Source organism: Microcaecilia unicolor, chromosome 2 (assembly GCF_901765095.1).
Source record: "Microcaecilia unicolor chromosome 2, aMicUni1.1, whole genome shotgun sequence".
Classification (NCBI taxonomy): Eukaryota; Metazoa; Chordata; class Amphibia; order Gymnophiona; family Siphonopidae; genus Microcaecilia; species Microcaecilia unicolor.
The window spans coordinates 629,049,523-629,075,875 of NC_044032.1; the positions used below are offsets into that span (position 1 = coordinate 629,049,523).

Below are 26,353 nucleotides of genomic sequence, written 5' to 3' on the forward strand. Positions count from 1 at the left end.
TCCCCGAGACTCAATGTAGCTAGTGCTGCTGCTTCTGCTGTTACTCCTCTGATAGCCACTGCTGATATTAAAGTGCTCCTGATCTTCATGCTAATTGCATGTGCGTGGGTGCGCGCGCACACACACACACACACACACACGTCTGTGATCCTGACTTGCTGTTCTTGTGCCAGCGTTTAGTCTACCTGAATATATGTAAATAACTCCAGGGAGACACATCCTGTGTATTGAACTTGTGCACACAGGATCAGCACAAAGGGAAGTACCTCCTAAAAGCTCTGGTTGCAGGCACAAAGCAACTGCAAGGACAAGCGCAGATATCTTTCACACATAAGAATATCCATACTGGGGCAGGCCAGAGGTCCATGTAGCCCAGTATCCTGCTTACAGCAGTGGCCAATCCAGATCCCAAATAATAGCAAGATTCCATTCTACCAATCTGGGGGATAGCAGTGACTTTCCCCATTTCTGTCTCAATAGCAGATTATGAACTTTTCCTCCAGGAACCTGGCCAAACTTTTTTTAAATCCAGATATGCTAGCCATTGCTACCACATCCTCTGGTAATGAGTTCCAAAACTTAACTATTCATTGAGTGAAAAAATATTTCCTCCTATTTGTTTTAAAAGTATTGCCATGTAACTTGAGTGTTCTCTAGTCTTTTGTACCTTTCAAAATCAATTCTTTGATTTGTTTTTATTCTTTGAGGATAAGAAACAGTTTGAAAAGCCTATCTTCTCTACTAATCAGAGCAAGGCAGAAAGGGAGAGAGAGATTTTTTTTATTTGCTTTTTTGGGGGGTCTGGGTACACTACTATATAGATTCACAGGACAAATTAAGCAATAAGCAGTAAAGTCTAGAGAACAAGTATATCAGGTAGCTAAACCTGTAGCCAGAAAGTTGAGAAATTAATAACAAAATATGGGCCATTCCATGCCAAGTGGTCTAACCCTTCCCACCATCATGTCTCCAATTTTGTTCAAATTTATCTGTTGCGCGAGTCAGGTGTTAAACGAAGTTTCCAAAAATTTGAGGTCTCTAACTGCAACAGTTGCAGAACTAGACCCCCTTTTCTGAAAGGTTGTCAGTCCATGAGCACGCGACATTTACCAAAATGCCATTTTTGAGGTCTAATAAAATCCAAACACATTTATAAGAATGGCAAAAAAATTCAAATCCTGTACAGTTTTCGTTTTTTTTTTTTTATTCTTGTATTTATCAATTTTCAAAATTTACAAGCATTTACCTCTTGAATAGGAAAAAAAACAGTTAAGAAAAATTCACATAATTTCATTTCCACAAAAGAAAAATTGTATAACTTGTATTAGACCACTAAATAAAGGGGGTTAGAGCTGTTCTATGCACAGGAGATTAGAATCATAGGAAATACATTTTTATCACCAGTTTAGCAGTATTAACCACTCACATTACCAGTCCCATTTATCCAAAGCTTAAGGCTGATCAAAAACTGCTTAGTCTCAACATGCATTATAACAATTTTTTCTGGGTAATAAATTGCTTTAAATGTTCAGGCAAAAGAAAAACATTTTTGACCCCTAATTAGGACAAAAGTCAATATGAATTCAGAGCAAAATATTGTAGTTAATCTGTGTGCTGTTCTTAAAGAGATAATATGCACTGATTTGGCCCTGGATAATACTGGTAGACTTATCCATGGTCAGACCCCTTGCTGTATAAATTGTTTCATAATTGTAACATGAGTAGGTTTTTGTGTACTAATTGACCGATTTTGCACTTTTCCCTCAGCCAAGAGTATTAAACACAAAAGATTAGACTCCATGAGATTAGCTAATGAAGCTGCTTTAATGTGGAATTCCTTTGCACATTAGATTAGAAACACATTATGTACATTTTCATAAAATATTAAAAACATTAAAAAAAAATGTTTACATGTTAGGTAGAATAATGCTTCATTTTTTAATTCTATTTTGATTATCTGTATTTTGTTTGGTTTTATTGTACTTCCTAGAAATGACTGGTCTCTTAGGGGGTCTTTTACTAAAGCTTAGCTCGAGTTATCTACAGCAGAGCCCATTTTATTCCTTTGGGCCCTGCTGCAGATAATGCGCTAAGCTTTAGGGTCATTCCATGCCAAGTGGTCTAAAATTAAAAAAAAGTTCCCACCATCATGTTCTCCAATTTTGTTCATCTTTTATCTGTTGTGTGAGTCAGGTGTTAAAGTAAGTTTCCCAAAATTTGAGGTCTCTAACTTTGAAGAGATCCTGCAGGGCGGTTATAGACGCTGGTTAGTTGCAAATCTGGCAGTATTATGTCCAGAAATCAATAAATAAACTGGAAGAATACTTACTATAAACTACCCAAGTCCTAACCTACTTAGTTAATTATATACCTTAACAAATATATGAAACAACTGTTTTAGTATTTGTATATATTTAATGTAGAAGTAAGAAACCTAAGGTATATTATTAACTTAAGTATTATGTAAAGCACAAGTATAATGCTTGTTCAAAATTTCAAGTCCGTATCTTTGTTTGCATGGAAGTTGTTGCGGTCTGAATATTGGTCCAAATATGTTCCGATGAGTCGTGACTAATTTTGATGCACACTTTCAGTCAACTTGTTTGACTGGATTTTGCATCCATAATGTTAAAATGTATTTCATTGGAATTAGCATCAAAAACTGTACAGGATTTTAATTTTTTAGCCATTCTTATAAATGTGTTTGGATTTTATTAGACCCCAAAAATGGCATTTTGGTAAATGTCGCGCGCTCATGGACTGACAACCTTTCAGAAAAGGGGGTCTAGATCTGCAACTATTGCAGTTAGAGACCTCAAATTTTGGGAAACTTCGTTTAACACCTGACTCACGCAACAGATAAAATTGGAGAAACATGATGGTGGGAACTTTTTTTAATTTTAGACCAGTGGTGGTAATTTAAGTTTACCAGTTGAATTTCTACAGGCTTATAGAATAGTCATTCTTTCTTTACTCCATTTGTAACCTGGAACTGCAGCTTCAAGCCACGATGCAGGAGTTCTTGACTGCATCATTTTAAAATTTAACCCAGTTTCATCACTGTTGTATATCTGGTCCCTTGATATACCTTCCTTTTTAAGGAAAGGGGGGAAAGGGAAATGGGACTTGATATACCACCTTTCAAGGAGATGCTGAAATTTCACTTTGAAGGTGACAAATTCCTCAGAGTTCACTGACAGCTTTTCCCCAGCAATGAAGAGCTGCCTTATTCCCTATCTTTTCTTTGAACGATCAAGCCACCTGATACTAGCAGTGATATCAGGGTCACCTTCATTGACTTCCTTTTGAAAAACCAGGGCTTTATCTTGCAATGTTGGCCCTGATATAGGTATGCCCTTGTCTCTGCTGTATAAACCACATGAATATGGTTTTGCTCACTTTCTCTTATTCATGTTTTTTCATAGTTTTTCTAGTGTTCAATGAAAAAGTAGAGACACAGTTTTAGCCCCGTTTCTCCAGCTCACTCCATTGTGTTTTTCAGTTAAGAGCTGTTACTCTCTCCACTGTTGCTATTTTTTGGCATGGATTCAACCTTATCAATTCTTTTTAAAGCGTCAAGTTTGGACTTCCGGTGGAGCTGCCGGCCAAGATGGCCGCCGCACATTGAGCTCCGCAAAGTCGCGATCGGGAGCTCCTACAAATCAGCTGTTTTCAACCCCCATCAAGGTCCAGCTTGAGGACGGGTAACGAGGAAGGAAGCGAGAAGGCGATCCGACCTCCTGGGAGGGAAAAAAATATAAGCGGCAAACCGCAGCGGCGCGAACTGGCAGTAGCGAGTCCCCCTTCCCCCATACCACGCGGCGAGCGGCTGGCGCCAGAGAGACACCCGAACATAGACCGCCATACGATCGGAGAACAGGAACAGACCGGGCAACGTTTTCATATGCCGACAAAGTGAGTCCTTACCGAAGCAGAGGGTGCTGGCAAAGGATGGTGGATCTGTGACCGGGAGGATGGACAACGAGAGAGCTGGAACCGCTGCACACAGCAACGGAAGAGGGGGAAGGAGAGGGCCTAGCGCAATGTAAGTAGCACAGACTTTAAAAATCATATTCAGCAGAGATAATAGCTGGCACAGCTGCTTCAATGACTACAGTAAGATCAACAGAGGATGATGAAAGCAGGGTAAAGCAGAATTAAGAGAGCAGCCTGGAATTTAAAGAGACAGGAACACCCTTTCTCAACAGCTCTACTTTCAGTCTTGGAAAGACTTGTAGGAGGTGAAAAACAACATCAGCTCTCATAGGGCGGCTGAAACAGTAGAGCAGAATTAGTTTTCTATCATACAGAGGACAAAGGAGTGCCTGGGAAGCTATTCGGATTTAAAGACAGAAATTTTAAAAGCACTCATTTATTACATCGTGCATGGCAACCCGAGGGTCCAAAAAAGAGCCGGAAAAATCTAAAGGAGGAGGCTCAAGGATGGCGGAGAAAAACTCCCCATCGTCGCCATCGGTGAGTTCTGCCTGGGCTGCGGAAATAGTGGCGGAAGTTAAACTAGCGGTGGAGGACACTCTAAATCACCAACTTCAACAAATAATAGACAAGTTGGATGGCATGGATCAACGGTTCACTACCTTCACAAAAGACTTCCAGGAGGTCCAGCAGAGACTGGGAGAAGTGGAAACATCAGCACAAGAATCCTCCACGGCTATAGAAGGACTTACAAAAAAGGTAGCAGCCTTGGAAGATAAAGTGGATGATTTGGAGAACCGCTCTCGACGGAATAACCTCAGACTGGTAGGAATACCAGAATCAATGAAAGAGGGGGATCTGAGAGAATATCTGGAATCCTGGCTTGCTAAGATGTTGCACAATGAAAATACAACTGGACCCCTAAGAATAGAGCGGGCACATCGTTTAGGACCCAGGAAGATGCCCAACGACCGGCCGAGAGTGGTTATCCTGCGTATGCTCCACTACCAACATAAAATGGCGTTACTCACTGCTCTTAGGAAAGGAGCAACACTCGAGCTTGAGGGTCATAAAATACTATGCTTTCAAGACTATTCTACTAAAGTCTCTCTTTTGCGCAAACAGTATTCGCAGGTCTGTGGAAGACTGCATAAACTACAAATCCGTTTTGGTCTATTATACCCAGCGAAACTACGCATTCAACATAATGGTGTGGTGAAGTTTTATGAAACAGTGGAGGCAGCTCAAGCGTTTGTGGATCAGCTGGAGAAAGACAGACCGAGTCCTTCCACAAACGAGTAGACTTTGTTGGTGAGATGAAAACCTGAGTAATGGTGAACAGGGTGGTCAAAGAGTTGATAATCACTTCTGTTGATATTGAGTTAAATTTCTTTGAAATGGTTAATGTTGTTAATGTTGTTATTGAAGTTACACTGCATACAAAAGGGGGGGAGACTGGATACATACTTGCTAAAAGGGGTCCCCGATCGGAGACACGGAGGTTGAGCACCCTAGGTGCCCAGAAGAAGTAGGGGAGGACAGAGGTTGGGTGGGATAGGGGTGGGATTAGGGGAGGATTCTTTGAGGAGCCATAGCTTCATGGGCAGGTTGGAGAAGCAGGGGATAAGCAGCTGGTTAAGGGCCACATTGGGAACTTTACAACATAGAGAGACACTAAAAGGACAGCAAGGGGGGTATTGGCTGGGATGCCCCCATTGCTCAATACGTGCAGGTCTCCATTCGGTGTATAATCTGAACAATGAGTTCACGTAATGGCACTTAAGATGGTGACCTGGAACGTGGGTGGCATCTCCTCGCCGATTAAGAGACAAAAGGTACTCCAAGCATTACATAAACAAAAAGTAGAAATAGCTTTTCTTCAAGAGACGCATTTGAATGCTAAAGAACATGAGAAATTACGTAGATGGTGGGTGGGAGATTACTACGAATCCCCGGCGCAAGCCAAAAAAGCAGGAGTTATCATATTAATCAAAAAAGGGATTCAAGTCCATACTCATAAGATTGTAGCAGATGCGGAGGGCAGATATGTACTTGTACACTTAACAATAGAAAGACAACCTGTAGTGTTGTGCAATGTATATGCCCCCAATACGTACAATAAAACTTTTTACAAAAAACTCCTGCAACACCTAACAGGCTTCGATGGAATTCCCATGCTAGTAGGGGGAGACTTTAATGCAGTGGTTGATCCTAGGTTGGATAGATCACATGGGGAGAATGGGGGTCGGGGTCAGATTCGAGAGGCATAAACATGTTAAGTGAGGTCCTAGACTTGGTAGATGTGTGGCGGACTCTGCACCCATTAGAACGGGATTTTACCCATTTGTCCCGCGCACATGCCACCATGTCACGAATTGACTACATATTTCTTTCACGCAATTTATTTACAAGGCTGTGGGAGGCAGACATAGGTCCCATAAAAATTTCCGATCATGCAATGGTAACTGCAGTACTGGAGCCGCCCGGGCCCGCACCAGGACAATTTCAATGGAGATTCCCTACTCGTCTGTATACTGACAGAACATTTCTAAACTATATAACACAAAAGTATAAGTATTTTCAAGAAACTAACCAGGAGCATAGGGGCAACCCAATTTTATACTGGGATACAGCTAAAGCCATACCACGGGGAGAGATTATAGCATACACGAGTCATCAAAAAAAGGTACGGGAGAAGGAGTTTAGATTAGAAAAAGAAGTAACAAGAGTGCGGAAAGCATATGGGCGACATCATAGTTTGCAGCTTAAAGCCCAACTTTTAGAATTGCAGCAGGCCCTAAATGAAGGGATTCATCAAAAGGCCCAAAAAAACTATGCTTATTACAGATACCAACTATATAAATATGCCAACAAAAATAGTAGGATGCTCGCAAGGTTGTCAAAATCTAGGCAAGGGCCCTCAAAAATAGACACCTTGTACTCTCCTAGTGGGGTATTAGAGAATACGGATGTTCAAATCAATAAAATCCTGGTAGACTATTACACGCATTTATACTCGCCCCCTGATCCACCCCCGTTAGATAGCGAGATGTACTTCAGTAGACAAGACAACATCCGAGTGGACCCGGACAGTCTGGCTATGTTAAATGCCCCTATAACAACTGACGAAGTAGCGTGGGCAATACAGCAGGGTCCCTTGGGAAAGGCCCCAGGCCCAGATGGATATAGAGGGGAATTCTATAAAATGCTGAGGGAGGAGGTGGCGCCACCGCTCACAGCTATGTTTAATACCATAGTGCAGGATCAACGAATGCCTCCCTCCTTACGGCTAGCACAAATTATAGTAATAACCGAAGCCGGGACGTGATACGAGGAAACCAGAATCCTATAGGCCGATTTCGCTCCTCAATTATGAGGCCAAAGTCCTAGCCAACCGATTAGCCCGTATATTGCCGGATATTATTGAGGAGTCACAAGTGGGTTTTGTGCAGGGCAGAAGTATTACCAAGAATATCAGGAAAATACTTACAACGTTGGAGGTAGTATCTAATCAGGCCATACCATCCGTGTTAGTCAGCTTTGATGCCGAAAAGGCATTTGACAGAGTGGTGTGGGATTTTTTGTTTGGGACGTTAGAAGCATATGGAATAAGTGGGTTTTTTCAGGAGGCAATACGGGCGTTATACTATCTTCCACAGGCCCAAATGTGGGTTAATGGAATATTATCTGCCCCCTTCTCGATATATCGGGGAACTAGACAAGGCTGTCCACTGTCACCTTTGCTGTTCGTATTAACATTAGATCCCTTGATCAGAGATATTCAAGGGACGCCTGACGTGAAGGGAGTGGCGGTGGGCGCAGAAACGTTCAAGATCGCAGCATTTGCAGATGACCTACTAGCTCATCTGACTAATCCAAGTACATCACTGACAGCTTTATTAGAATGTATGGCAGAATATGGGGATTTCTCAGGTTTTAAGTTAAATTTGGAGAAATCAGAAGCATTGCTGGGTGGGGAGAAGCGCGAGGAGAGTTGGCAAGGCCGTGTCCCATTGAGATGGGCAGATGGGTCCTTTCGTTATTTAGGAGTGCAGTTGTCCATGGATACCTCAAAGTTGTACCACCTGAATATAGAGAAACTGCTACAGGATACAAGACGCTCTCGTGAGCAGTGGAGCCATCTGCCCCTATCACTTACTGGGAGAATTAATATGTTTAAAATGTTCATCTTCCCTAGATGGCTCTACATCTTACAAGCCATGCCAATACACTTATTAAGAAGAGATATACGAAAGTTAAATAGGATTTGTAGGAATTTCCTTTGGGACGGGAAGAAGTCCAAATTACGTTTAGAATATCTTTATGATAATTGGACACAAGGAGGCTTGGGTCTACCCAATATTCAAAGATATAACCAGGCCTGTTTACTGAGACATCTCAGAGACTGGGTGCTAGGCACAAGTCAGTATACCCCTATTGGGTGGGAGAGGGCACTGTATAGGCCTTGGCATATGAATTTTCTTCTGCAGGCTAAATCAACTAGTTTACCGCCTGTATGTAAGAACAGTATTTTGTTACAACCTTTAAGACAGGTCTGGCGTTTCCTAATGACAGCTTGGAATCATAATCCAAATGTCAGTGATCAGTTGCCTCTTCAAGGGAATGGGGACTTCCAACCTGGAATGGAAGCAGGGACCATTAAAAACTGGGCAGAAATGGGAATCACTTTAGTGGAACACTTAGTCAATGCGGATGGAAGGTTGTATACATTCCAAGATCTACAGCAGAGGCTATCCCTAACAAACAAGGATCACTACACTTATAGACAATTACACCACTACTGGTATAGCTTAGACCAAGAGGCTCCGGGTACAAAAATGGGTCAAAAGCTTAGAGAATTTTTAAAGGGGGATGCATACGATCAGGTTTCAATATCTAGTTTACACAAAGCACTTCTGTTGCTTTGCCCACCTCGCAATTATGAAGCACTCACTGCAGCCTGGAGTAAAGACTTGGGATATGAATTGAAGGGAGTAAATTTTACAAAATTGATCATAGATATCCCAAAACAGGTGGGGGGGGGGGGGGGGGGGGCGGAGCTGCAGGAGAGTCAATACAGAATAATACACAGGGGATACATGACACAAACACAAGTAGCGAGAGCGGGGTGGATGCCCAATGTTCCAAATGCAACAGAGGAAGGAATACCTTTTTGCATGCATTTTGGAGGTGCGATAGAGTAAAAATATTTTGGAAGGCGGTGCATAAATACCTTGAGAGCATCATTGATCAAAAAATACTCCCATCCTGGAGAGGAGCACTTTTAAATAGAAGGACAGCCTACGGGATTTCGGATAGGAATTTGGAACAATTGATATGCAAGGCTTATGCCGTGGGGAAAAAATGTATACTTAGACACTGGATGCAGGTGGTACCACCCTCCTTCTGGCATTGGAGAAATAGGTTTCATGAATTGATGCTATGGGAGGCCAGGGAAGCCCAGGGCACTTCCAAGAAAAGAAGGAAGTTTATCTCCATCTGGACCAAGTACTTACAAAGTATATCCCATAAAGCGAGAAGTGCAATATTAAATAAATTTTCCACATAGGGGACCATAAAGGAGGGAGAGGATAATGGCAACTAGAGTTCAGTACCGCAACATAAGGCAGAGCAACTTAACCAACACCGTAGCACAGGAGTGAGTGGGAGATGTAATTGAATGGCTCATGAAGTGAATGCGGAATATTTCATGATAAAAGGGGGGAGGGGGGAAGGGGATGAAAGGGAGGGAGATATTAGATAAGGGGTTAACCGCGATACAAATACAAGTTATTATTCTTGGAAAGTGCAGATAGCGGGTAATGTTCATTGTTGTTTATTGTTCTATTTTGATACAAGGATTATGTTAAAGACAGTATTAAGGGGGGGGAAGGGGGGAATTGGGAAGGAAATTGTAAATCAAATTTGATGATAATGACCGCGGATTGGTGTACATATGACTGACAAAGTTTAAATTGTTATGTACTTAATCAAATGATTGTGTTAATCTGTGGCATCATCAATAAAAACTTTGAAACATAAAGCGTCAAGTTTCTGCTCTGTAGACAAAACAACTTTTTTCCTCTCTTGATTGGCCATTTCAGAAGTTGTCATCTACAGAGCTGAAGGAGAAGAATAAAAATACAGTACTGTAGTGTATTACGTACCTATTAAAAACATTGCAGAAATGTTGCAGCAGAAGAGAATAAAACTCACTGTGCAGTAAAAACAGGGTCCCGGATCACAACAGTGCTATTTTGCAGTAAAAGCCTGGGCCCAGGTCTGAAACAATTGTCTCAGGTATGAAATTTCCCTCTGTGCTATTCCAGAAAATGAAAAGAGAAGCCACATTCTTCTTGACGATGTAGTGACATCACCGGGGGGGGGGGGGGGGGGGGGGGGGGGGGGGGGTCTGTTAGATATGCCAGATGGTCAGATTAGTGAAGGTCGAATAATAGACTGTACTGTAATTGTAATACCTGCTGCTAGATGAATTGAAGACGGCAATGAAGCTCCCTGCAGCAAGCCATGAAAAAGTCATAAGGGAGGCTTAACCCTTTTGACAAGAAATTTTTTTAAATAAAAGTGGGCATGCAGCCCTCATGATTTCTCACTATGCTTTGATTTCCCATTGTACTTTAAGGGGCAAAATCAGTGAGTTCCACTTCTGCTGCTTCTCCTGGGACACAACAGGCAACATTATAGATTCCAAATATTCTCAGATATTCAGGTTTGTTTGTAGGGGTCCTGTGTACTTAACGGTTTATAAAACAGCATAAACTACTGATGAATTTTAGTCATATTTTCAAAGCACTTTGGGAGGCTAAGTTCCATAGGTTTCTATGGAACTTTGGGAGGCTAAGTGCTTTGAAAATGAGCCTGATAGACTCAGCTGTCATCCTCTCCTCTTAGTTTTTGTACAGTCACTTGGGCTACATTAGTCTGGAACCTTAGAGCCAACAATTTGCTAGGCTTGTTGTCAAATTCCGTTTATAAACCCCATAGAGACATGCTGTCACTTCAAAGGCTCCCTTGAATGGCAGGGGAGGACTTAACATTATGATTCTTCTTTAGGCTATATATAGTATTATGGTAAGTGTCCAAATCTAATTCATCCACCCCCCACATTATAAATAGACCTCTAACTACCACCTTCAGTCATCCTTTATCATCCCTCTCGCAATGAGTCACATTATTGTTTGGTCAGACCAAGTAATCCATGTCAGATTCATCTACATTATAAAGCAAGTTACATAGTAACATAGTAGATGACGGCAGAAAAAGACCTGCATGGTCCATCCAGTCTGCCCAAGACAAACTCATATGTATATACCTTACCTCGAATTTGTACCTGTCCTTTTCATGGCACAGACCATATAAGTCTGCCCAGCAGTATTTCCCGCCTCCCAACCACCAGTCCCGCCTCCCATCAGCGACTCTGGTACAGACCGTATAAGTCTGCCCTCCCCTATCCTCGCCTCCCAACCACCACCCCCTCTCCCATCAGCGGCTCTGGTACAGACCGTATAAGTCTGCCCTCCCCTATCCTCGCCTCCGAACCACCACCCCCTCTTCCCCCCCAACTGCTCCGCCACCCAATTTCAGCTAAGCTTCTGAGGATCCATTCCTTCTGCACAGGATTCCTCTATGCATATCCCACGCATGTTTGAACTCCGTTACCGTTTTCATCTCCACCACCTCCCGTGGGAGGGCATTCCAAGCGTCCACCACCCTCTCTGTGAAAAAATACTTCCTGACATCTTTCCTGAGTCTGCCCCCCTTCAATCTCATTTCATGTCCTCTCGTTCTACCGCCTTCCCATCTCCGGAAAAGATTTGTTTGCGGATTAATACCTTTCAAATATTTGAACGTCTGTATCATATCACCCCTGTTCCTCCTTTCCTCCAGGGTGTACATGTTCAGGTCAGCAAGCCTCTCTTCATACGTCTTGGAACGTAAATCCCATACCATCCTCGTAGCTTTTCTTTGCACCGCTTCCATTTTTTTTAACATCCTACTAATTAAGAACATAAGAGTAGCCATACTGGGTCAGACCAATGGTCCATCTAGCCCAGTATCCTGTTTTCCAAACTGTGGCCAAAAAGGTCACAAGTACCTGACAGAAACCCAATTAGCAGCAATATTCCATGCTACCAGTCTTAGTGCAAGTAGTTGCTTCCTCATGTCTGTCTCAATAGCAGATTGTGGACTTTTCCTCCAGGAATTTGTCCAAATCTTTCTTTTAATCCCAGATACGCTGACCGCTGTTACCACATCCTCTGGCAAAGAGTCCAGAACTTAACTATTTGTTGAGTGAAAAAAATATTTCCTCCTATTTGTTTTAAAAGTGTTTCCATGTAACTTCCTCAAGTGTCCTCTAGTCTTAGTACTTTTGGAACAGTTAAAAAAATTGATTTACTTCTACTCGTTCTACACCACTTGGATATAGACCATAGAAGTCTGTCCAGCCCTGTCCTTACATTCCAACTACTGGCGTTACTGTTGAAACCCACTCCAGCCTATCCGAATCCATCTTGTCATTTGTGGGACAGACCATAAAAGTTTGCCCAGTACCTTCCTCTGGTTCCAGCCACTGAAGTTGCTGTCCAAGCCCTTTCCATCCCGCCCTAAACCAGATTGCCATATACAGGAAACAGACTGTACAAATTTGCACAACACCAGCCTTAGTTCATCACAACCAGAGTTGCCCAGCACCAGCCTTAGTTCATCACAGCCTAAGCATCACTCAACATCCACAAACATGCAGCCATTTAAGGTTGGGGGGGGGGGGTTTGCAAATTTTGTTTTGCAAATAAATTTTAATCAAGGTAGACATTCATTGGAAAGAAACATTAAAACACTACACAATAGGAGAAAAATTACTGAAACAATCAGACCACATCAGAGGGGGGAAATCACAATTCTCACTTCAGAGGGAATACAAATGATGAAACAGTGGAGAAATTCTGAGCCTAAAATCTATTTCATGAGTGTATTTCTCCTAATTGGCCAGGAGATGGCACTTGTTTAGAGTTTTAAAGCTGTTGCAGAAAGACACACTTCCAGTTTCAGTTTATGGAAAGGCAATCTACATAAATATTGCCATATTGCCTGGATTTCAAATCTAGCCTGAAGGTACTGATTTTCCCCAGTCTCAGCCAGGGAGCAGAAAGAAAAAGATCTCTTTACTGAGGCCCTGTGAGCAGTAATATTTTATAACCTGTGAGCATCTACATTGCCTGAACTTCCCAGGTACCACCCAGGCAGCAAACAAACACTTAGATAGTTTTATAATTGATCCATATTCAGTTACCTGATATTGCTTGCTGAGTTCTCGTTTTCCCGTTCACTGTTCAAAATTCTGTGTCAATAAACCTTATTTAGCTTATTGACTGCCACCCCGGACCGACCAAGAATCCTGGTTTGCGCCTTTGGGTGCTCTCCGGGAACCTTAGGACCCCCGGAGCGTGGCCCCAGTGTCCCAGAAACCACTGGAGAACAACCCAAGAGTGGGAGATGAGCCCAGAGGCAAGTGGGACCCAGTTGGTGGGAGGAGGGTGCCAGTATAGAGCACGAGCCCAAATGCAGGCAAGTCTGGGCATCACTGGGCAGATCCCCCATGTGGCCGCAGGCAACCCCAGGCGGGTGCCCTGCATTTTGTGACAATAATTCTTCCCATTGATCGGAAAATACAGTGGATGCCCACAAAAATTAAATATCGATTCAAGAAGGAACCCTATCAGATCCATAATGGCACTGACATTTCTCTACCTTCAAGAAAAAAATAGTATTCCTTATTGTCCATACTAGACCAGTGCCCAGCCGCACCCATTATATATAGAAAGCAGCTTTGTCAGATAGTTCTGGGGTTTTGGTTCTCCAGCAAATGTTGGTCCATGGTTACATCAGCCACCTCCTAGTATATAGCTACATCAGCTATCTTATGTGCCCTGCTACTTTGGCTAACTCTAGTGTGCAGCTATTCCAGCCAACTCAGGTATTTGGGCTATGTCAGCTAGCTAGTTTATACACCTACAATGTTGTATCACTTGACTTCATCAGCCATCAATCTTGATCTGCTGCTCCAGATAGCTATATCACACTGCTGCCCTGAATGGTCATATTACTCAGTGGTAGCAGCCAGAAGTAAAGCACTTTTGCCCCAACTGTCAGTATTGGATAAGGGTGCCTGCCAGCTGTCAGGTGTATCTGCACCACCCAGTTCTATTGCATAAATTTCAGTGTAAATCTCTGAACAATCTATTTATTGCTTACTAGTAAAAAAGGCCGTTTCTGAAAGAAATGAAACGGGGGCTAGCAAGGTTTTCCTCGGAGTGTGTATGTTTAAGAGAGTGTGTGTGAGAGTGACTGTGTGAGAGCGAGAGAGTGAATATGCGAGTGTGTGTGAGAGAGAGAGAGACTGGGTGTGAGAGAGAGTGTGTGCCACCCCCCTCCCTCCAAGTTCCAGGGTCATCCCCTCCCTCCCTCCTCCTTTTTCCCTCACTCCCTCCTCCTTTCTCCCTCCCAGTTCCAGGGTCGTCGTTCCTCCCTTCCTTCCAGTTCCAGGCCCCCTTCCTACGAAGTTTGAAAGTCATCTCGACTTACCTCGTTGGGGTTACGGCGGCTGCCAGCAGCAGTAAAAGGCGTGCAGGCTCGGCCCTTTTCTCTCAGCTGTGGTCCCGCCCTCATTTCCTGTTTCCGCAAGGGTGGGACCACAGCTGAGAGAGAGAAGAGGGCCTAGGCTGCACGCCTTTTACCGCTTCTGGAGGCCACCGTAACTCCGACTTGGTAAGTGAAGATGGAACGACCAGCACCAATACCTCCTGCCAAGGTCTGGCTACGTCCCTGGGGTCAACGGTCCAGAGGTTTTGAGAGGCTATGCTTTATCCTCTAGAGCTGATCGGTTCCCTCTGCTCCTGCTCTCACACAAACCAAGCAGTACTCAAAAAGTCTCAAACAAATGCAAACTCTTTATTTTAACTCTTGTAATAGGTGAATGGCAACTGGCAAATTATCAATCCAAAGTATTCTTTGTTATTCCCAAAAGGGAACTCCATTTTCTACTTGTTCCCTGAATTATATTTACAGGGTACTTGATGTTATATACATGCATATATTTACAGCTTTTCCTTTCCATGCCTATCCTGTAAAGAGATGTTATCCCCAAAGTCTATACTCCTCTTCTTTACACTGATTTACTTTTGGGGGCTCAGACCCCCCTCGATCTAACCCTCCTCTAGTGGTGACCCCACCTTTGGTCCACCCTGGTTCTGGGACAAACTCTCCCTGGCTCCAGTCCCCTGCTTCTGGGCTGAGACTTCCTCTACCCACCAGTAGCATACTATCTCCCGGTTGCCGCTTATTGGAATCACAACCTGCCTCTCACAGCCAGTGGATCTCAGTTTATAGGACTCTCCTCTCTCCCCTCCTGGTTATTGGCAGGGGATACACGGGCAACTCCAGACCTACAGACAACCAACCTTTCCCCCCCCCCCCCCGAGGTAGGTCCCTGCCAGAGGGCTGGAGTGGTAGGAGGTCCCTGGGTGGGAGGAAGCCCTGCCCATGGGGAGTAGTTTTGAAGTAGAATGCAGAGGAATAGTGCCCTGGTACTGAAGAGTCCTCCTTCTCCTTCTCTGCGCATATCCAGCAGATAGCCAAGACCTGTCGCTTCTTCCTGTATAACATTAGCAAAATTCGCTCTTTCCTCTCTGAGCACACCACCCGAACTCTCGTCCACTCTCTCGTTACCTCTTGCCTTGACTACTGCAACCTACTCACTGGCCTCCCACTTAGCCATCTATCCCCCTTTCAGTCTGTTCAGAACTCGGCTGCACGGCTTATCTTCCACCTAGACCGATATACTCATATCACCCCTCTCCTCAAGTCACTTCACTGGCTTCTGATCAGGTACCGCATACAGTTCAAGCTTCTCCTACTAACCTACAAATGCACTCGATCTGCAGCCCCTCCTTACCTCTCTACCCTCATCTCCCCTTACGTTCCTACCCGTAACCTCCGCTCTCAAGACAAATCCCTCCTCTCAGTACCCTTCTCCACCACCGCCAACTCCAGGCTCCGCCCTTTCTGCCTCGCCTCACCCCATGCTTGGAATAAACTCCCTAAGCCCATACGCCAGGCCCCCTCCCTGCCCATCTTCAAATCCTTGCTCAAAGCCCACCTCTTCAATGTCGCCTTAGGCACCTAACCACTACCTCTATTCAGGAAATCTTGACTGCCCCAACTTGACATTTTGTCCTTTAGATTGTAAGCTCCTTCGAGCAGGGACTAAGTACATAAGTAATGCCATACTGGGAAAAGACCAAGGGTCCATCGAGCCCAGCATCCTGTCCACGACAGCGGCCAATCCAGGCCAAGGGCACCTGGCAAGCTTCCCAAATGTACAAAAATTGTATACATGTTATTCCTGGAATTGTGGATTTTTCCAAGTCCGTTTAGTAGCTGTTTATGGACTGTCCTTCTTTGTTAAACTGTACAGCGCTGCTTAACCCTAGTAGCGCTCTAGAAATGTTAAGTAGTAGTAGTAGTAAGAGTGACAAGGGGGAGGAGTTTGGGAGGAGATAAAGCATAACTCTAGCTTTATCTCCTCCCCCTTGTCACTCTTCAGTACCAGGGCACTGTTACTCTGCATTTTATTTCAAAACTACTCCCCATGGACTGGACTGGGCTGGGCTTCCTCACACCCAGGGACCTCCTACCACTCCAAACTTAAAACATTAACCATTACCAAAACAATATTGATATAGTCTATGCATCTGAGAAATAAAAAAAATTAATGCTACATTAAATATGAGGACAAAAATGATCAGATCACCAGCAAACATACTGGTTTACAAACGCGGCCTTACCATTACCAAGATTTTTCTCCTTATAATCCCAGTTGAAGAGGAAAGAGGTTGAACCTGAGGTCAGCATACCCCTTCAGTCAGTGGCGTTGCTAGGACAGGATGGGTCTCCTTTAACAACATCTCTCTCCCAAGGTGGTGGGGGGAGAGGGAGGAGGCATAAAAAAAGATTTTTCCGTATTAACATATTTCAGTTAATACATTCAGAAAAAAATTCAATTTTCTACTTTTGCTTTTCTCCCAATGTCACTTTTCTGTTTTTTCTTAACTCTTTCCAGGGTCTTCTGTATTTTTTCTGTTTCTTCTGTATGTCCACCACCATCCCTCTGCATCCACATCTCCTCTTTGTCCCTATCCCTCCCCTGTGTCTAGCATTGCCCCTCTGTGTTCCCTGTCCTTATGCTGCCTCCTTGCCCCACATCTTGTCTGTGTCCCTGCTCCTTACATGTCCAGCTTCTCCCCTCTCCATTTCCTTCTGCACCTTACCCCTAACCTCCCACCCCAGGGCCAGAGTCTCTCACCCTCTCTTTCTCCCCTTTTTGTTCTTGGTCTCTGTCTCAATGTCTTTCCTCCACTTCCCTATGGGTTCAGTTTCTCCTCTCCTCAATCTCTCTCTCCATCCCCTATCCCTATACAGATCTGGCATTTCTTTCTGCTGCTCCCTCCCCCCTCATGAGTCCAGCATCTCTTTATATTGTCCCCATTTGTCTCCTACTCCTTTCCCCCGTGGGTCTAGCATCTCTCTGCTGTACCCCTCCTTTGTGGGGGTCCTATATCACCCTGTCACCCTCCCACTGAGGTCCTCCAGAGGCAACAATGTAAACACTTCTTCCTGAACCTGGCCTCCACCAGGTCCTTTCCTTTGCTGTTCTTCCTCCTGTGATGTTGTTTCTGCCCACCGGAAGTGACATCAAAGGAGGTGAGAGAGCAGAGAAAATACCCTGGTGGGGCTGGTACTGGTAGAAGTCTTTATATCGCTTCCTCTGCCATTCAGCTGTTGGGATTCTCGAGGACTGCAGGGGGGGGGGGGGTGAGGAAGAGGCTATTGGATGATGCCAATCTGCACATGCTATAAAAAGGAGTGATACTGGATACCCAGGGAGTGGAAGTGAGGGAGGGTGGTGTCAAGGAAGAGAAACAGAGAGGTGACAAAGTGGGATGGAGAGCAGAGGACAGCAGGTGGCCTTGGGCATTTTGCCGGCCTCACTCTGTGGTAGTTACGGCCTTCCTTCAGTATATCTTGAGCTGAAAACAATGACAGCAAATTTAGTACTGGGGATCCCCTCCTAGAGGCTTCAACTAGAGATGACGAACCAAATTTTTAAAGACAAAATTCTTTCTGAATTCAGCACTTGTTAACCTCCTGCTTTGTTGAAGTCTTGAATTTGATACCAGTGTAACTCACAGCTGACAACAATGTGTCTGTAGTTCATGTCACACTGTTCTATTATTGGGTCATTCAGGTGTCTACTACTTGGCACAATTTTGTTTTTCTTTTTAAGGTACTTGTTTAGAAGTGGAAACGTAGAACATCCTGGGGACAAGATAATAAACACTAGTGTAGAAGTTTTACCTGCTGAGGTAAGTGTTCATTGCCAGGTGACATTCCTAAGAACAAATGTTTAAAGCAAAAATTATTGTAAACACTAAGAACCTGAAGGTATCAGCAAAATAGAAGTGTATTGTAATGTAATTTAGTGTTTGCCGCTGTTCCACTGCTTGATTTGTTCATTTGTTTTTTTCTTCTGTGTGTTACTCTCAGAAAGCCAATTTACCAAAAGACTTCTTAGGAAATAGAAGAACGTCTAGCAACCAAACTGAAGATGGATATTTAAAAATAGGTAAATATTTTATATTGTTTTGTATTCTGAAAACAATCTGTATTATTTATGTAGAGTACAATTGATAATAGAGTAAATGTATTGGTGTCACGTCTGTGGCCGTGACCACCCTCAGACTTACCCTGTTTCTGGGAGTCAGTGGCTGTGCTGGCTTCTGCTTGTCTCTGTGTCTGTCTCTGTCTTAGTTTCTCTCTGGCTCTGTGTGCTGATTGCCTTACTGGACCTCACCTGTGTGGGCTATGCCTCTTCCAAGATGGCTGCCGCCTCCTCCTCTATGCCAGTATCCAAGATGGCTCCTGCTTGTCCTTCCTGTGGGCTCACTTCCTCTGTGTGTCAAGCCTCTGTTTGGAGGCAAGGAACTTCCTGCTTCTGTCCTGCTGGTGGTGACTCATCAGTGAGTTCCTTTATAAGGAAGGCCTGTGCTTGCAGTCAGTGCCTTCGCATGGTGTCATTTGTCTGGTGTCATGCCCAGAGGCCGACAGGTTAGTTAGTGTGTTGCTGCGCTGCTTCTAAGCCTGTCTTCTGTGTGGGCTTGCCCTTCTGCTTAGTCCCTGTGGGCTTCTTGCCCTTCTGTGTGGGCTTGCCCTTCTCCTTAGTCCCTGTGGGCTTCGTGCCCTTCTGTGTGGGCTGCTAGCCTTCTGCCTTTAGTCTGTATTTGCAGCCTGCCCTACTCCCTGCTTGTATATTCTGTGTGCACATCCTGAACCTTGTATATCCTGTGTGCACCTCCTGGCTGCTAGCCTTCTACCTTTAGTCTGTGTTTAGAGCCTGCTGTTCAGCCCTGGTTTCCCGACTATGTTTACAGCCGGCCCTACTCCCTGCTTGTATATTCTGTGTGCACATCCTGAACCTTGTATATCCTGTGTGCACCTCCTGGCTGCTAGCCTTCTGCCTTTAGTCTGTGTTTAGAGCCTGCTGTTCAGCCCTGGTTTCCCTGTCTGTGTTTGCAGCCTGCCCTACTCCCTGCTTGTGTATATTCTGTGTGCACATCCTGAACCTTGTATATCCTGTGTGCACATCCTGGCAGCTAGTCCTTCTGCCTTCGCTGTGGAGGTAGCCTCTGCAGCTCAGTCCGGGTTTCCCCATCTGTGTTGGCAGCCTGCCCTACTCCCTGCTTGTATATTCTGTGTGCACATCCTGAACCTTGTATATCCTGTGTGCACATCCTGGTTCCTGCTTGTTCGTCCTGAGTCCTGGTTTTTGCTAGCTAGTGTTATCCGGTTTCCCGCTCTGCCTAGCTACCTTCTGTCCCGTGTGTCTACCTTGTGCCTTGCTTGTATATCCTGTGTGCTTATCCGGATCCCTGCTTATGTATCCTGATTCCTGTATCTGTCTAGCTAGCGTGTATCTTCTGGGGGATTTATCCTGTTACCTGCCTCGACCTAGCTAGTGGGTTTGCCCAGGGGGCATTCCCAGTCTCCCCTTCTTCCTTGCTTGCATGTCTGCCCTAGTCCCTGCTCCTGATAAGCTTCTGTCTGTCTAGTCTGTCTGGTGTGCCTGGCTTAGCGGCTGCGTGCAGCGCTTAGTGCAGTCTAGTATTGTTCCCCTGTGTTTCCTAGACCCGAGGTGGGTCCTCTAGATCTTCAGTTCCGGCCTTGCCCTACAAGTCCTGTCGGCCGCCCGCACGCTAGAGCTCAACTCTAGCGGAAAGGTGGCTAAGTACAGGTGAAGCGGTTCCTGTTCTGCCGGTTCTGTTGCCTACTTCCAGTCCAGAATTCCGGTCCGGTCCTTCCGGACGTCCAGTTCCAAGACGGTCTTGCCTGCCTCTGCTGCTCTGCGGCAGGGGCCCAAGGGCTCACAATTCCCAGTGCTGCCTTGAGGACCTGACAGTTGCCAAGGCCCTCAAGCACGCGACAATTGGAAATTTTTGGTCATTGTTCAAATCATTTCCTGAGGCTGAAAATTGCCTTTCCCTTAGTGGCCCAACAGGGTGAGAGGTGGAAGGACAGTGGAGTTTTGTAATAACCTCTACAATATATATATATAAGTACATAAGTATTGCCATAATGGGAAAAACCAAAGGTTCATCAAGCCCAGCATCCTGTTTCCAACAGTGGCCAATCCAGATCACAAATACCTGGCAAGATCCCAAAAAAGTACAAAACATTTTATACTGCTTATCCCAGAAATAGTGGATTTTCCCCAAGTCCATTTAATAATCGTCTATGGACTTTTCCTTTAGGAAGCCGTCCAAACCTTTTTTAAACTCCGCTAAGCTAACCGCCTTTACCACATTCTCTGGCAACGAATTCCAGAGTTTAATTACACGTTGAGTGAAGAAAAACTTTTTCTGATTCGTTTTAAATTTACTACATTGTAGCTTCATCGCACGCCCCCTAGTCCTAGTATTTTTGGAAAGCGTAAACAGACGCTTCACATCTACCCGTTCCACTCCACTCATTATTTTATAGACCTCTATCATATCTCCCCTCAGCTGCCTTTTTTCCAAGCTGAAGAGCCCTAGCCGCTTTAGCCTTTCCTCATAGGGAAGTCAACTCATCCCCTTTATCATTTTTGTTGCCCTTTTCTGCACCTTTTCTACTTCCACTATATCTTTTTTGAGATGTGGCGACCAGAATTGAACACAATATTCGAGGTGCGGTCACACCACGAAGCAATACAAAGGCATTATAACATCCTCATTTTTGTTTTCCATTCCTTTCCTAATAATACCTAACATTTTATTTGCTTTCTTAGCTGCAGCAGCACACTGAGCAGAAGGTTTCAACGTATTGTTTTTATCTACCCCTCTCTAGACCCCCGGTGGACCGTTCCACACGGAAGTATACAGAGGGTTTGTGCTTCGATTAGCTTCTTTACCGCCTCCCTAAATTCCAGTGACACCCCTTCCCATGGGTATCGACGCTGGGGAGGCATCAGAAGGCGCAGTTCAAATCTAATCCCCATTACCACGGCTTTCTGTCTATCCGGATCTAAGTGAATCTTTGGCCATTTATGTTCCCACATTAAATCTATGTAAGTAAGAGAGAGAGAGAGAATCTAACTTATGTGTATATGGGTAGTATTCAGTGAAATAGGTGAATGAGAGAAAACAGACTGACACCAGTTAGTGAAAGAATTACTCATTTATTCTTACCCCAAATAGGGTCTTCAGTTAGGTACAGACATCGGACAGATTCTGGGTACAACTGGACAGAGCTTCGCTGCTTCCAAGGCGTTGGGGAAAAGTTCCGACGAATCCTCGGAAGAGCACTGCTTATATAGCATTTGGTGCCCATACAAGTCTATGGAGAGGGATTTTTTTTCTCTAATATTGCTTAATCTATGAGTCATGACCTCCGGTCAGGTGCCCACCTGCCCCTCCTCCCACAGATTGCTTAATAATTTCCACTTTTACACTTTCACTTCCTCTTTTCCAATCTTAAGACAGAGATCTGTATCTTTATATCTTGTGATACCAGGAGCCATATTTCAAAGACATCCTCCATCTTAAGACCCACACTTTTTACCATTTTTGTCATTAATTTCTACATCTTAAGTGTTACACTCAATTTGAAAGTTGTACCAGGTTTCACTAAGACTCACCAAGCAGCCCTGCTCTTGCAAGCTCTCTGCTATAAGGCCATCAGCAGGTTATTAGGCCTAGTCAGTACTTATCAGCTGTTCCAAGCTGTGCAGCTTGGCCCACCACTATTCCAGTGGATAGGTCTCAAGCTTGAACACATATTAACAGTATCATCAATGACGACACCTAGATCCCTTTCTTGGTCTGTGACTCCTAACGTGGAACCTTGCATGACGTAGCTATAATTCGGGTTCCTCTTTCCCACATGCATCACTTTGCACTTGCTCACATTAAACGTCATCTGCCATTTAGACGCCCAGCCTCCCAGTCTTGTAAGGTCATCTTGTAATTTTTCACAATCCTCCTGCGATTTAACGACTTTGAATAACTTTGTGTCATCAGCAAATTTAATTACCTCACTAGTTACTCCCATCTCTAGGTCATTTATAAATATGTTAAAAAGCAGTGGTCCCAGCACAGACCCCTGGGGAACCCCACTAACTACCCTTCTCCATTGAGAATACTGACCATTTAACCCTACTCTCTGTTTTCTATCTTTTAACCAGTTTTTAATCCACAATAGAACATTACCTCTAATCCCATGACTCTCCAATTTCCTCTGGAGTCTTTCATGAGGTACTCTGTCAAACGCCTTCTGAAAATCCAGATACACAATATCAACCGGCTCACCTTTATCCATATGTTTGTTCACTCCTTCAAAGAAATGTAGTAGATTGGTGAGGCAAGATTTCCCTTCACTAAATCCATGTTGACTTTGTCTCATTAATCCATGCTTTTGAATATGCTCTGTAATTTTGTTCTTAATAATATTCTCTACCATTTTGCCCGGCACCGACGTCAGACTCACCGGTCTATAATTCCCCGGATCTCCTCCGGAAACTTTTTTAAAAATCGGCGTTACATTGGCCACCCTCCAATCTTCCGGTACCATGCTCGATTTTAAGGATAAATTACATATTACTAACAGTAGCTCCGCAAGCTCATTTTTTAGTTCTATCAGTACTCTGGGATGAATACCATCCGGTCCAGGAGATTTGCTACTCTTCAGTTTGTAGAACTGCCCCATTTCATCCTCCAGGTTTCCAGAGAATTCATTAAGTTTCTCCAACTCGTCAGCTTCAAATACCATTTCCGGCACTGGTATCCCACCCAAATCTTCCCCGGTGAAGACTGAAGCAAAGAATTAATTTAATCTCTCCGCTACGGCTTTGTCTTCCCTGATCGTCCCTTTTACTCCTTGGTCATCTAGCGGTCCGACCGATTCTTTTGCCGGCTTCCTGCTTTTAATATACCTAAAAAAAATTTTACTATGTGTTTTTGCCTCCAACGCAATCTTTTTTTCGAAGTCCCTCTTAGCCTTCCTTTTCAGTGCTTTGCATTTGACTTGACATTCCTTATGCTGTTTATTATTTTCAGTCGGTTCCTTCTTCCATTTTCTGAAGGATTTTCTTTTAGCTCTAATAGCTTCCTTCACCTCACTTTTTATCCACGCCAGCTGTTGTTTGATCTTCCGTCCTCCTTTTTTAATACATGGAATATATTTGGCCTGGGCTTCCAGGATGGTGTTTTTGAACAGCATCCATACCTGATGTAAATTTTTGACCCTTGCAGCCGCTCCTCTAAGTTTTTGGGGGTTTTTCACCGTCCTTCTCATTTTATCATATAGTCTCCTTTTTTATAGTTAAACACTAACGTATTTGATTTCCTATGTATATTTACTTCAAAGCTAATATCAAATCCGATCATATTATGATCACTGTTATCAAGAGTCCCCAGCACCATTACCTCCTGCACCAGATCATGCGCTCCACTAAGGACTAGGTCTAGAATTTTTCCTTTCGTCAGCTGTTGTACCAGCTGCTCCATAAAGCTGTCCTTGATTTCATCATGGAATTTTACCTCCCTAGCTTGCCCTGATGTTACATTTACCCAGTCAATATTGGAGTAATTGAAATCAACACCAAACTCAAAAATTCTACACTCTATCAGCGTCTGAAGGGTGATAATAAATATATAAACATGTAAGATGGTGGAGAAAAAAGACCTCAGTGAGAACCGGACACACCTCTATTCAAAGGATATACCTTAAATACAGAGGGGACCTTTTTAATCATCAGTCTCAAAAAAAAAAACTCCATATACTTCTCTTTCATGTTGTCATAAAACATAACACCCTATCAAAACACTGTAGGAAAAGGCCAAAAAACAATTTCCGGCACACAGCCGTTACTTAGCTTGGATGGTGAAATCAACTTAATTTTCTTCTTTTTAAGCAATGTCATGCAAAGTCCGTTCCTGCAATCTTCCACTTCCCGACAGGGTGGCCCTGTTTTGCCAAACAAATGGCTGCTTCAGGGGAAAACAATAAATAACTTTTCAAAAACACTTCCAAGTCTCGACCCACGCCTTCACAGCAAATTTCAACATCACTTCAGACTCACCGGTCTATAATTCCCCGGATCTCCTCCGGAACATTTTTTAAAAATCGGCGTTACATTGGGGTTGCTGGATGCGCTACCTCTCCAGCAGCCAAGGAACAGAAAAAAACTGCCAGAGAAATGTCCCCTTCTCAGAAATGTGTACATAATGTGTAACACTGAGATTTCCATTAAGGATGCAATAAGACATAATACTGATACACCCTAAAGGTTTTATTTTAGTTTTTATAATAATTTTAGAACTAAAGTCTGTAGCAAAAACTTTATTTTTTTTTTAAAAGGAATAACTATGTTAGAGAAATAAGTCAAAAGGAAAGTTACTCAGGGAGTCTTTTACTAAAGGTTAGCTTGTTATCTGCAGCAGGGCCCATTGGAATAAAATGGGCCCCTCTGTAGATAACTCAAGCTAATCTTTAGTAAAAGACCCCCTTAGTGTCTCACTCCCATTCCACATCAGTGATGGGAGCAGAAAAGCAGCAAAAAGGAGAATCTTAAAATAAGACATCTAAGCATAGGCACCAGTTCTGTAGGTGTGTCTCCTATACTCTCTTGGCTTGAGAGGTGAAAGCTTCATGATATAGAGCTGCAGGGGAGGGCAGGAAGAAAGGCTGGTGTCTCCTAGGTTACTGCTTTCACTATCCCCTGCAGCTTAGTGGCTGGCTAAGGATCTCTAACCAATGGGCTTAATATGGGGAGCAGAGAACAGCAGGCTGTAGACCAGACAGCCTCCCTGCTTTTGGTTAACCATGGATGGGAGGGAGCTGGGAAGTGTTGAGAAGGGCCCTGGGGAAAGAATGAGATGTTGAGAAAGACAAGGGAATGGAAGGAATATCTGAGAGAGCAATACTACTACTTAACATTTCTAGAGCGCTACTAGGGTTACGCAGCGCTGTACAAATTAATAACTAGAGAATGTATGAGGTGAGTGAAGACCTCCCATAGGCAGAATAGCAAAAGTATAAGAAACTTAGAAATAAAGGGTTGATGCCCTGATGATCAGAGCAAACGCGGGCACTAGAGGCCAATAGTGCCATACTAGTGCCCGTGTTTGCTCCCACCTGATGATCAGAGCTGGTGAGCGCATGTAACAACACGCTCGCTAGCTCTGAATGCAATGAGCATACAAACGCATGCTAAACACGGCATTACCTATTCCTCCCCAGTGCTCAGTGGGCAGCACATCAAACATTGGCGCTTCTCCTGCATCAAACCCTGGCGTTAGGGTTTGTGGAGCATTAGGAAGGAATGGGGACCCCTGTCCAGCATGCATTTGCATGCCCTGACCCCCCCAATAGGAATCAAGGCCCTGGTGCCTAGTGCCCCCCCCCCCCCAAGCTCCAACCCCACCCCCCGGGACAGCAACACATTCTGACACAACCCCCGACACAAGGGCCCCAGAAGCTGGAGGCCTGTATATGGTAGAGAAGCCACACCCAGCACATTCCAGGATGCACAGGATAGGGCACTGCCATTTTGAAGGCGTCACTGGATGAGTAGCACACTCCCTTGTCCATTGGAGAGGTACAGGGGGAGGGCTTCACTAGGTCACCAGGGAGCATTGGGGTTGGGGTGGCAGCCCACTTGGGCCACCAGGGATTCTTTTTTGGGTGTTGAGGAGTTAGGGGAGCTGGAGATCCACCACACCTTCAGCCCCATGGGCCCTCGTGCCAGGGGGTTGGAGGTTCACTGGACCTCCTCTCCCCCCCCCCCCCCGATATCGCTGTCCGG

At 44.3% G+C, this 26,353-nt stretch overlaps 1 protein-coding gene across 1 annotated transcript in view; it reads left to right on the forward strand.

Moving 5' to 3' along the window:
- MGAT4D (MGAT4 family member D) overlaps positions 1-26,353 on the forward strand; it is a 393,296-nt gene that overhangs the window by 336,005 nt on the left and 30,938 nt on the right. Inside the window, exons 14-15 of the mRNA XM_030192245.1 lie at positions 18,302-18,380; positions 18,562-18,640. Of these exons, the coding sequence (XP_030048105.1) occupies positions 18,302-18,380; positions 18,562-18,640 (158 nt within the window). The remainder of the gene's footprint in view (positions 1-18,301; positions 18,381-18,561; positions 18,641-26,353) is intronic.